Here is a 12,903-nt window from a genome sequence, read left to right on the forward strand (position 1 = left end):
CACAGGCCATATGTGATGGTGCCTCCAGATGGTTTTTGTGGCCCAGTCCAAGCCAAAAGTCCTGCAATGATTTTTGTTCACACTCCTTCCTGGTGTATGACATTGGCCTTGATGGAGCTCTGGGTTCTACTTAACACATTTTCTAGTTTTTTACTTTTCAACAGTGAAAATGTTTCTCTAACAGGAGGACACTCTCTCTGCTACACTGAACACAGAAACAATGAGGAATCAGGCCAGAACCTAAATCCAGGATACAGAGGTTCAGTGAATGTAGTGTTGAAGGTGTGGAGGTGGATCAGTGAGTCAGAGGAGACTCTGTAGAAGGACAGAGTGCCAGCAGGACAGTCCACGTACACTGCTACTCTCTTAGAGACTGAGGAGGAGGGGACAGATGTTTCTCTCCTATTGTGACAGACATTGTAACCACCATCAGAGCAGATCAGACTCCAGGACTGATCATTCCATCCAAACACACAGTCATCTCTGTCTCCTTTCCTGCTGATTCCTCTGTAACTCACTGATATATAAACCTCTCCTCTCCATTCGACCTCCCAGTAACAGCGACCAGTCAGACCAGTTCCACACAGAATCTGAGGCCGGTCAAATCTGTCTGGATGATCAGGATATGACTGATCCTCCTCCACACGTGTCACCTTTCTGTTGTTGTCCGACAGTTTGAGGTATTTGTTCACTGTGTTTGTGTCAAGTGTGAGTTCACAGGAATCTGATGGAGAGAACAAGACACAGCTGCAGTTATTGATCTATCATCTGATCATTTATTTACAGTTTTATGATGACTCATGACATCAGTGATGTGACAGTGCAAAGATGGTTGAATGTGCTGCTTTGTTTTCATGAATAAATTTAAAAACACACTTACACTTCCTCAGACCTGGTCTCAACCATCGGACTCCACCAGGCTCAACCCTGAAAGGAGGAGGGGGGTCAGACCAGCACATCTTTTTCAGCATACTAGCATGAACATTACATGGCTCTCATACACAGATGGTTTTATATTCCTGTTCAAATGTAGGCTTGTATGTATAGATGTAGATCCAACAAAGAGAACAATAAACTGGAGTCTTTATCTAGTAATTATACAGAGTAGGGAGGTGAGGTGGAGAAAATGTTTCATCATCGGTGTTCTCCATTTGATGTCAGTTTTGGTGTGAGATACACTTTCTTCCTCTTTGGCTGCAGAAACAAATCTAATAGCAAATAAGTTGTAGGGCCATAAACTTACAGAAAGACAGGAGTTGACTTTACGCTTTATTTAACAGAGATTGCCACCACAGTGCTGATACAGCATGAAATAAAGTCTGATAGAAAAAAACATTTACAGAGGCAATAAAGCTTAAGTTCCTGCTCAGGTCACAGAATACAGCTGACAACACCTGATTTCATGACCATGAGATCTCTCTTCCTAAATATGACGCAGTGAGTCATAATGAGACACTGAAGTCATTATTAAGTGAAAATTGCTCTTTTGTTGTTGAATGCAAAGCACTTCTATAAAGATCTGCCATCAGCTGTGACAGAGAAAAACGTTTACAGCTCATAATCCTAGAAAGTACTGCTAGTTTGAGTAGTTTGGTAAAATGTACTTTACACAATCCTACATGGGTTTGCTGTTTATCCACTAATCTAAAATTGAACAGGTATCATTAAGTCTATGGAACTGTTAATTAGTTAAAAAGGTTAATGATCCTGACCTCAGAGTTTCCAGTGTGCCTGCAATTATCTTAATCACAGTGTATCAAAACATGGAGTTTTTGTGTATTAATAAGTTCATTTTTTGTTGAACTTCTGATATCATAGAAAAAGAACTTGATCTGACCTGAGACTTTCCAGTGTGCAGTGTGGACTCTCCAGTCCAGTAGACAGCACCTTCACTCCTGTGTCCTGCAGGTCATTGTTACTCAGGTCCAGTTCTCTCAGACGAGAGAACTGGGAGCTGAGAACTGAGGACAGAGTTTCACAGCTTGTCTCTGAGATATTACAGCCACTCAGTCTAGAGAGGAAATAATGAACAAGAAGACAAATACGTTTTATGTTAAATTGTAATCACTGGTGATACTGGACCACAGACCATTCCAGGAATACAAAGGTCCCAGTTTGCGATACAGTTCACACAGAAATAACAGACCTGTATTTTAACCCTTGGAAAAAAGTAAAAAAGACTTAGTCCATTGGGCAAAATCACCTCTATATCTAAATGGTAACCAGTGAGGAGTTACTAGCTTTGGTGATATGTATTCTTGTCTTAAGCCTGGCTGAAATACTTACTGTTGAACTTCTGATATCATAGAAAAAGAACTTGAACTAACCTGAGACTTTCTAGTGTGCAGTGTGGACTCTCCAGTCCAGTAGACAGCACCTTCACTCCTGTGTCCCGCAGGTTGTTGTTACTCAGGTCCAGCTCTCTCAGACTAGAGGACTGGGAATTGAGAACTGAAACCAGAGCTCCACAGCTTCTCTCTGAGAGGTTACAGCCACTCAGTCTGAAGAGATGATAATAAGGAATGAAACAAGAAAGAAGTGTATTTTATCTACTGTTGAAAAGATAGACATGTTTTTATATAATGATGACTAAATCCAAATATCTATAGACTTACAGAGCTTTTTTGGAGGCTTTGACCACTGGCAACAGCCTAAAAAGAGCCTCCTCTGAAGCAGAGTATTTCTTTAGGTCAAACACGTCCAGATCTTTTTCTGAGGACAGTAAGATGAAGACCAGAGCTGACCATTGACCAGGAGACAATTTATTTGTGGAGAGACTCCCTGATGTCAGGGACTGTTGGATCTCCTCCAATAGAGAACGATCATTCAGTTCATTCAGACAGTGAAACAAGTTGATGCTTTTCTCTACAGAGGGAGTTTCTTCAATCTTCTTCTTGATGTACTGGACTACTTTCTGATTGGTCTCTGAGTCACTTCCCCTCTCCATCAGCAGACCTCGTAGGAGAGTCTGATTGGTCTGCAGTGAAAGACCCAGGAGGAAGCGAAGGAACAAGTCCAGGTGTCCATTTGGACTCTGTAACGCCTCGTCCACAGCTCTCTGGTAGAAGTGAGTTGATTCAGTTTTGTCTCTAAACAGTTTAGACCACAGAGAGGTCAATTTCTTTTCTGACAGCAGATCGACTCCAAAGTTGAAGAAGGTCAGATGGACATGAAGAGCAGCCAGAAACTCCTGAACACTCAGATGGACGAAGCAGAACACCTTGTCCTGGTACAGGCCTCTCTCCTCTTGAAAGATTTGTGTGAACACTCCTGAGTACACTGAGGCTGCTCTGATATCGATGCCACACTCTGTCAGGTCTGATTCATAGAAGATCAGGTTTCTTTTCTGCAGCTGCTCAAAAGCCAATTTTCCCAGAGACTCAACCATCTTCCTGGTCTCTGGACTCCAGTGTGGATCTGTCTCAGGTCGTCCATCATACTTGATGTTCTTCAGTTTGGACTGAACCACCAGGAAGTGGATGTACAGCTCAGTCAGGGTCTTGGGCAGCTCTCTTCCCTCTCTGGTTTTCAACACCTCCTCCAGAACTGTAGCAGTGATCCAGCAGAAGACTGGGATGTGGCACATGATGTGGAGGCTTCGTGATGTCTTGATGTGGGAGATGATGCTGCTGGCCTGCTCCTCATCTTTGAACCTCTTCCTGAAGTACACCTCCTTCTGTGGGTCATTGAACCCTCTGACCTCTGTCCCCATGTCAACACACTCAGGAGGGATCTGATTGGCTGCTGCAGGTCGTGTGGTTATCCAGAGGCGAGCAGAGGGAAGCAGTTTCCCCCTGATGAGGTTTGTCAGCAGCACGTCCACTGAGGTGGACTCTGTAACATCAGTCAGGATCTCAGTGTTGTGGAAGTCCAGAGGAAGTCTACACTCATCCAGACCGTCAAAGATGAACACAACCTGGAACTGATCAAACCTGCAGATTCCTGCTTCTTTGGTTTCAGTAAAGAAGTGATGAACAAGTTCCACCAAGCTGAACTTTTTCTTTTTCAGCACATTCAGCTCTCTGAAGGTGAATGGAAATGTGAACTGTATGTCTTGGTTGGCTTTGCCTTCAGCCCAGTCCAGAGTGAACTTCTGTGTTAAGACTGTTTTCCCAATGCCAGCCACTCCCTTTGTCATCACTGTTCTGACTGATTCATCTCTTCCAGGTGAGGCTTTAAAGATGTCTTCTTGTCTGATGGTTGTTTCTGGTCTGACTGGTTTCCTGGATGCTGTTTCAATCTGTCTGACCTCATGTTCATCATTGACCTCTCCAGTCCCTCCCTCTGTGATGTAGAGCTCTGTGTAGATCTGGTTCAGAAGGGTTGGGTTTCCTGCTTTAGCGATCCCCTCAAACACACGCTGGAACTTCTTCTTCAGAGTAGATTTGAGATTACCTTGATGAACTGCAATATGTCCTGAATGAACACACAAGAAATAAGATGTATAACTCGTTTATACTGAAAATATGATATTTTAACTCTCCTAAAGAATGCGTATGTGCAGGTGCATTAACAAGAACTGCACTAACACAGAAACAGGATTCTGTAGGGACTCACTACATTCTAGATAGTGGAAACCACGTGTTCTTTTGTTCCACCACAGACAACAGAATTCACTTCCCCACAATTCCTTACTGTTCACACCAGGGGATGACCCTCACCCAGGGACCTTACGGACCAGTGAGTGTTGATTAGTGTCTGAGATATGACCCCCAGGGTGTCACCAAACAAAACCACATCCCCTTCTTTGTTCTCTCTCTCTCTTCTCTTCTCTCCTTGGCTTGCTCAGGAGCAGCAGCTCCTCTCCTCTTGGGACCTCTTCGTGGAGCAACAAGGCTCCCAGCCCAGGTCAGCCCTGCTACCTGAGACAACAGCTCATTGCTCTCAGCTGCTCAGCTCTCCTGCCCACTCCAGGCTGCAACACTTCTTCAACAGCAGAGTTAGCAAGCAACAGCTAACTCTGCTGTTGAAGTTAGTTAGTTCTCTGTGAGAAGAACAAAGAAGAAACCAGTGGCCTCTTCTGCAACACAGAAGCCACATGGCCAGACCGGACTTCACTCCATCAGGAAGAAACACAAACCCACTGGACTTTACATAACACTGGAAAGGACCTCTTCCTTTTGTTACAAGGACTGGGTAACATTAACTGACTGGGCTTAACCTCACCCAGCACAGCACAGCACACCACAGCTAAACAATAGAACTCTTTACCTTTGTTAATGTACATGTACATGTTGCTTACTGTATTCACTTAGCTCGTTGTTACAATGTTTACAAGGTTGTGGTTAGTCACACAGTTAATTTGATACTTGTATGTTAACACACATACCTGTAGCATATCTCAGTTCTAGGGGCTAGCCTTCTCCTTCTAATCTGGCTCCTTTAGACTCCATGAACTAGGCTAACAAAGAAATTCACACCTTCCCTCCCTCATGTACCATGTGGTCTCATTGGCTGTTTTGAGTATTTTCTTTGTTAACTGCCATCCTGTGGTAGTCTTCCCTTTCAAGGTCATGAGGTCACAGCGACCATTTTAAATTGTCCATTTTGCCTTTGTCTGTTTGTCTACTTACTTCTCTAGCAGCTGTACTCCTTAGGGATTCTGCATTGAATACCATCATCCCGGCTCTGCTGCAGGGTTAGCTGAGCATACCTGACTCCACCTGCAGGTTGATCACTGACTTCCTGTCTGACAGGAGGCAGCAAGTGAAGTCCCATGACTGTTTCCTTGCCCCTCTGCTCTTCTCCCTGTACACCAACAGCTGCACCTTCAGTTATCAGTCTCAAGCTCCTGACGTTTGTGGATAACACCACCCTCATTGAACTCATCTCTGGTGGGGATTAGTCTGCCCAAAGTTAGGAGTTTGACCTGGTGACCTGGTGTAGGCAGAACAATTTGGAGCTCAACACTCTAAAGACCGTTGAGATGATTGTAGACTTGAGGAAAAACCCAGTCCCACCCACCACCATCACCCTGTGTGACTCCCTGTACTTTGAAGTACTTCCACTTTCCTGGGCAACCATCTTCACACAGGACCTCAAGTAGTCATCAAGAAGGCTCAGCAGAGAATTCCTGAATGGTGGTGAACTTCTACACCACATCATGAGTCCATCCTCACCTCCTCCATCAAAACGCTGCTGCCACTGCCAAGGACAAGAGGATACTGCAGCGCTCTCCTGAGAAGGTGATTGGCTGGAATCTGCCATTCCTCCAGCACCTGTACACCACCAGGACCCTTAGGCGAGCAGGAAAGATTGTGGCCGACTGTTCCCACCCCAGACACAAACTTTTCAAATCAGGACCAAATCTTCACGCCATAAAAACAGCTTTTTCCTGACTACAGGTGGCCTCAATAATGAAGCCAGAGACCCTAAAGTCACTGACTTTTGTCGTGTTGTGGAGACTGGAATGAGCCTGAAGGCGGAGGGTTTTGTTGCTGATATTCCACCCTTAGAACCCCACATTTTCACATTGCTGCTGCTGCACACCACCTGCAGATATGAACATTATTCCCTCCATATGTTGAGATATTAGTAAAAGTCTCATTTCTCCATCATGTTAAATCTTTAGAGAAATCCTCTTACTGCTCTGCAGACAGTCAGCCAGCTCCTCCTGCTTCATTCTCTTCAGGAAGTTCACTGTGATCTTCAGAAATGCCTCTCTGCTGCTCTTCCTCTGCTCTTCACCCTCACCATCCAGCACCTCCTCATCCGCCCTCTGATTCTCTGAGCATTCTGGGTAATCTGGACTCAGAAGCCTCTGGATATTCTTCAGCTCGTTCTTCACAAAAGTGACCATGTTCTCCTCCAGCAGCTGGAACAGAAAACTATATAAATGACACCATGAAACTAAAACCATGGACCCAAACATCAAGATCTATGTTGGACAGACTGACAATCCACAGCTCTAAAAAGTGCAGCATGGAGATTATTTTGAAAAAGAACGATGTATAACAGTAGTTGTACATGTACAGACCATAAATATGGAGTTCAGGTGTGCTTGATGCTGCTGGGCAGACTGACCACTGGGAACCTCTGAGCTCTCCTGGTCCACTCTGTGGAGGAATCATGAACAATGAGCTCACATTATGTCTGTCCACACAGAGACAGACACAAGCTAAAGGTCCATGAAGTCATGTTTGGATGTGAACAGTGAATCAGACGACTCCCTGTAGTGGTAAAGGGTTACTAGTCCTGCTGATCCCACTGAGAATCAACAGCTCAGTCTGCAGCTCTTTGTTGCTTTCAGCTCAGTGTTTCACGAACCCTCCATATAGCTCTCCCTCCCTCACTGAATACTGCTGAAGTGCCCTGGAGCAAGGCACCTACAACTGCTGCTGCTCCAGTGGAGATGCTCACTGTCTGCTTGAATCAGACTGGTTGTACTGGGCAGCTCAGTATGAACCTTCCTGCTTATTGGTCAGCTGTGTGCAGGTGACAAAGTAGGCAGGGTTTGAGACCTTCTCTCTCAGCTCTTATTTTCATTCTTCATCTTCTCATTCACACAAACCTTTTTTCTGTCACTTTTCATGTGAACAACTGAGGTCAACTCTATGAATGTCTTCCAGGAGAGACTGTCTGAACATGGAAGAAGTTATCTCCATATTTGGAACCACATCATGTCTCCCCCCTCTCTATGACGGCCAGAGTTTTACCTCCACCTTCCAGTGTGGATGTTCACAACAGAGGGGAAACACTTGATTTTAGTCGTGGTTGAAGAACAAGAAGTGGTGCAAACAAGTTCTTTTCTACAATAACCTGAGTCTTACTGTCATTACAGCTTACATCTGATCAGCTGATGGATGTTGTCCTTTAAAATCAATGAGCTTGCTCTTCGACCAATCACTCTTTAAAGACAGACAGCTTGGTTCAGGAGAGTCTGGTCTCTGCTGCTGGATCCTGAAACAAAAACAGAACTGATAAATGTGCATGTTGGATAAAATCTGATGAAAAAATGTTCAATCTTTGAATAAACACAATAACTTTTTTGTTGCCCTGGAGCAAGGCACCTACAATCTGCTGCTCCAGTGGAGCTGCTCAGCATCTGCTTGAATCAGACTGGTTGTACTGGGAAGCTAAGCCCAGTATGAACACTGACAATGAGCCATAAAGTTTCACTGAGACAGTTCAAACATTTTAAGGGATCAGTTTATTCCATCAGAGGTGTTTGTGGTCAGATGTGGTCAAGGAACAAGAGGTCGTACAAACGTGTTCTTTTCTTATCTTTCAGTTTTAAAATACAGTTAAATTAAACATGTCCACAAGTTACAACACATTACACGAACAACAAATATCCCACACATCCAAAGCCATCTTCATGAGACATTATCATGAATAATATAGTCAGCAGAGAGACTCTGATTCTCATTCAGTGGGACTGAAAATCCCTGTGTGTTGGGGACAAACTCCTCTCTCCTCACATGTTTACCTTGCATTTTTCTTCACGTCTTCAGTGTGAGGGACGAAGACACAAGGAAAAGATGCAAGTGAGGGAAATGTGGATTTAAGGGAATTGAGATGTACCACGTTTTATATTTGTGCAGTCTTCAAAAACAGTGTGTGGAGAGAAAACAAACATTTAATATAACTTCTCTGTATAAACAGCTATTTAAACATGAATCAATATTATAATGTAGTAACATCTTACATCTTTCCAGCAGAGGGTTGTCCTCCTTTAAAATCAATGTAGCGTTCATTTGACCTGTCACTCTTGAAGGACACACAGCTGGGTCCAGGTCCAGCAGAGTCTGGTGTGTACTGCTGCTCTGGGCTTGAACACAACACACACAGAGCTTTGAGTGTGAATAATGATGGAGCAGTGATCTGAGTTATACACAGTTAGAGATCCTCATCTCACCTCTGAGCTCTGGTCTGGCTCTCATGTTCCCCACACACAGTGGTTTTAGAGGGAGGGGCTCCCTTCTCTCTGTCCTCACACTGATCCATGCTGCTGAGTTCACATCCACATCAGCTCATACACACTTTCGACCTCCACCTGGAGAGAAACACACATTATTCATCTGCACATAAAAATATCAGCTGCTCCTCCACCGAATGACTCCTCTTTGTTTGATATATAGGAAACTGACATCAGCTACTGTCCTTCTACTATCAGTCCACTAGATGGAGCACAACAACTCTCCCATACCAAACACACTAACCATGTGAAATACAAATGAAGTGAGCAGTCAGCCATCTTTACCCGTCTATGGTTTCCAAGCTGATATTTGCTTTTGAGACGACGACTGTTTAAAACCTCTTCTCAATTTAAAGAAACTCCCTACATCTATAAAACATTCACAATAAAGTAGTTTCTCCAGCGAAAATAACTAGTGAGGTCACTGTCAACATTTTCCACAAACTACAGAATTCCATGTCCCTTGGGGACTGTATTACACTTGGTTTATGCTATCTGACTGGTTGGACTGAGTCAGTCAGACTCAAGTTCACATGCTGAAATGCTATAAAGAAATTAAACCTCAGAAAATAGGGACAAATGATCCATTCAAGTGTCTCAGAGTCCGAGGTGATGTCTTCAAAAGTTTTGTTTTGTCAGACCAACAACCAAAGACCCATAATATTAACTTTACAATCAAATTACACTTGTTTGTTTTTTTTTTAAATTTTTGGTTGAAAAATAATTTTCTGAATGACTATCAAAATATCTAGATTTTTTTTTTTGTTGATAGAACAACTGTTGTAGCTCTAAAATATTATAATATTAACAATATCTATTATTTTATATAATATTTATTAATAATTATTGAGCGTTAATGGGTGTGTAAATTCCTAATAACTGCAGTTTCCTGTAAATGACTTTAATTACGCACATTAATTATCAGAGAAACAAAGACGTAGAAGAAAACAAAGAGGTGTCCAGCTGGTCCTCTTCACTCAAATGATTCACAGCGGCTGTTCGGCCGAGCTCAGGCCGCCTTGAGCTCAGACAGCGGGAGAGCTGCGGCTCATCTCCGCCTCCTCCACAGCCTGACTCGGGCAAGAAAAGCTGCCTTCACTCATCAGTTAGTTGAGCAACACAGAAATAACGACTCTGTGTTCAACTACTGACCATCAACTAATTGCTTCTAATCTCATTTCACCGCGTCGACTGTAAACATCGATACAACATGGCAGACTTTAAATATTAAAAGTCCACCCAGACTACAGCGCTGAGTTACAATAACAGCACAACTTCTACTGCAGTTTCTACAGTAACTCAGGTAACGACAGGTGTTAGCGAGTAAAAGATTAAAAACTGCTCACTTTACCTTAAGAGGAGAAAATGTTCTGCGTCATAGTAAAACTTAACTTCAACAAGGAAACGCCCAGAGAAGTCTGTGAGTGAGGGGAAGTGGAAGAGGGAGAAAAAAAAAACGATGTAAGTTAAAGATCAGTAAATGTATCACTGAACAAGAAGTTTAAAAACATGTTAAGTTGTAGTTTGACTTCGTTTAGAGACACAAACGTTTTGAAACAACCAAACTCCTGGAGTCTGTCTCAGAAGCAGGTTTAGTGAAAAGTCAGTGTTTGTTGGAGAGTTTGTGGAAACCAGATCATAAAGACAAAGTGATGTTTATCACTCTCACTATTTGTTCCAGCTGCAACATCAGTTATTATTGATTAGCTGAACTCTAAAGGAACTAATATCTACATTAACTGTAAAGGACTGTGACTCTTCAGCGATGATGACGTGGCTCCCTCTGGTGGTGAAAAGACAAACTGCATGATATCAGTTGGATGAAGACAGATGACATCAAGTGGTAGTGATGCTGTTCATTGTAAACTGACTCTGAGTCACTACAACATCTTACACTGATGTATCCTATAGGATTCACATTTATTATTAGGATCAATGTGTAGCGTACTTATTATTTATGATATAATATCGAGAGTTAATGCACTGTAAAAAAAAAAAAAAATGATAGCAAATAATTAAACTACAGGCTGCACTGTAAAATGAAAACCAATGGATACATTGTTAAAAAATGTGAACTAGGGTATACACTGTAAAAATAGACATGAAAAAAACTACAAATTTAAAACAAGATACACTGTAAAGAAATAAAAAAGTATAATCCTTTGATGGAAGCTCAGAGGGTGATATGTGTGGGATCATGTTGGTTCAAACTCTGTGGTTCTTACAGACTGTATATAAAAATGGACGTTGACTCTGGAAAATGAAGCCAATGTGGAAGTTCCTTAAACCTGCATTCTATGGAATGACCATCAGGGGGCGACTCCACTGGCTGCAAAAAGTCAGATTGTATTGGAGTCTATGGGCAAATGTTTTCATTATATGTTTGTAGTCTGAATTGCTAGTTTGAAACTTCAGTACAACATGATGTTCATTTTCCAAATAATGTCCCATTTAAAAGAAAATAGCCATGAAGCAGAGTGGTTCTAGGGCGTGGCTACCACATGATTGACGCACAGAGTGACCTGCCTATTATTCTGAATAGAGGCCAGAGCGATGGCTTGGACATTTAACTTTTTTTTTGCCTGAAAATTTCTTGTTCAGCATTCAGTTGTTCTAAAAGACACTCAGAGGGGTCGGCGATTCAATTTTTTCTGGTAAGTACATTTCGTTTTTTGCTAGCTAAAATTAGCATCCCTGTTAATATCACAGTTCAGGTGAATTGCAGATGCACCTTGCTAACCGATTGCTATGCTAACAGTACCTGGTCCCGGTGGGCTGGTAACCTATGTCAACTTGGGTTAGGCCCTGGAGGTGTTCAGTCAAAGCCCAATAAAAAGGTGAATTTAATCAACTTTAATCTAACAACATTTGATTTTTGTTCCTTGCACATGTGACCAATGTCTAAGTGATTTGCGTTAGTGTAATGCACAGAGTTAATGTTAGTTAATACATTGTCCGTCAAGACCTTGTGATAGTTCAAGTTAAGATAACATTACATATACAAAATGTGTAGAAAAATATTTGTAACATAGCAGATTGTTCATTTAATACTCAAAACAGTCCTCAACTGAAGTAGACATCCATCCACCTATTATGACAGCTGATAGATGTTTGTGATTAAGTATGGTCCACCACATCTTAAATTGTTGTGTAAAGTGTTTGTCTTTTACTGTCATTTGAAAGGTTTCCACACTGTGAAAACTGAGTGACCGGTGCCAACAGAAGGAGGACATCGTTTATGAAGCAGCCCATATGTTTCCATTCATCTGGTTATGGAGAAAGGAGACTGCATGGACATCCTTAGTTTTCAAATGTTGTGATGATGATGCTAGAAAACCACTCCCAGTTCAGCTTCCTCTGATGAAATGACAGACTAACTGTTGATTGGTTTGTTTATTATTCTCTGTCTTTAGTATTCACAGGTTCAGTTTCTTACCTGCAACTTCATTTCTGCTGTTGCTGACAGGCAATGGTAGCAACACTTTTAAGAATAGAATTTATAAATATTAAACTGTGATTAAGTGATGGATCAACTCTAGCACTGTCACCACTTCCACAGATGAAAGTATTTACCAATTAACATCAGCATGTTATTTGATCCTTCATTGTCAGTGTTGTTGGACAGCAACATTTAAACATCTCTAGTATGTATGTTGTTGATTGAAGCTAACATAGAAATAGAAACACAATGCTGTACGTGTTATTATTGTGAAAATTCATACCAGATATATTCTATAAAAACCATGAACATGAAGTTAAAGCAAAAGGTTCACAAATAACTTTATTGCACATTGAAAACTACATTAATTTCAACAATTGACAACACTGGAAATGTACAAAATAATGTAAGAGTGGATGAATTATATACTGAGTGTGCAATTTACAGTCAACTGTAGCTAATTAAAAAAAAAAATACAGTTGAGTATGAAGTTAAAGCTGAACTTCACTGTAATAAGTTAAGTTTGAATAATAAAAAAAAGAGGTAG

General features: G+C 41.8%; 1 protein-coding gene across 1 annotated transcript; it reads right to left on the reverse strand.

Moving 5' to 3' along the window:
- Positions 1-200: 200 nt before the first annotated feature.
- On the reverse strand, positions 201-7,054 carry LOC111233134 (NLR family CARD domain-containing protein 3-like). Its single transcript, XM_022760896.1, has 7 exons — positions 6,977-7,054; positions 6,586-6,814; positions 2,616-4,416; positions 2,328-2,501; positions 1,838-2,011; positions 881-927; positions 201-724 (listed from the first exon to the last, which is right to left on the reverse strand). Exons 1-7 carry the CDS (start codon positions 6,977-6,979, stop codon positions 201-203), a joined length of 2,952 nt encoding a protein of 983 aa, XP_022616617.1. The 5' UTR covers positions 6,980-7,054.
- Between the last annotated feature and the right edge of the window lie 5,849 nt (positions 7,055-12,903).

The sequence above is a fragment of the Seriola dumerili genome, unplaced genomic scaffold, assembly GCF_002260705.1.
Source record: "Seriola dumerili isolate Sdu_G_001 unplaced genomic scaffold, Sdu_1.0 BDQW01000018.1, whole genome shotgun sequence".
Taxonomy (NCBI): Eukaryota; Metazoa; Chordata; class Actinopteri; order Carangiformes; family Carangidae; genus Seriola; species Seriola dumerili.

Bases quoted from the DNA above. Each gene is read 5' to 3' on its own strand.
- LOC111233134 (XM_022760896.1), bottom strand. The intron at 2,502-2,615 runs GTAAGTCTATAG...TCATCTCTTCAG, and splicing joins AAAGCCTCCAAAAAAGCTCT to ACTGAGTGGCTGTAACCTCT. The intron at 928-1,837 runs GTCAGATCAAGT...TCCTCCTTTCAG, and splicing joins TGCACACTGGAAAGTCTCAG to GGTTGAGCCTGGTGGAGTCC.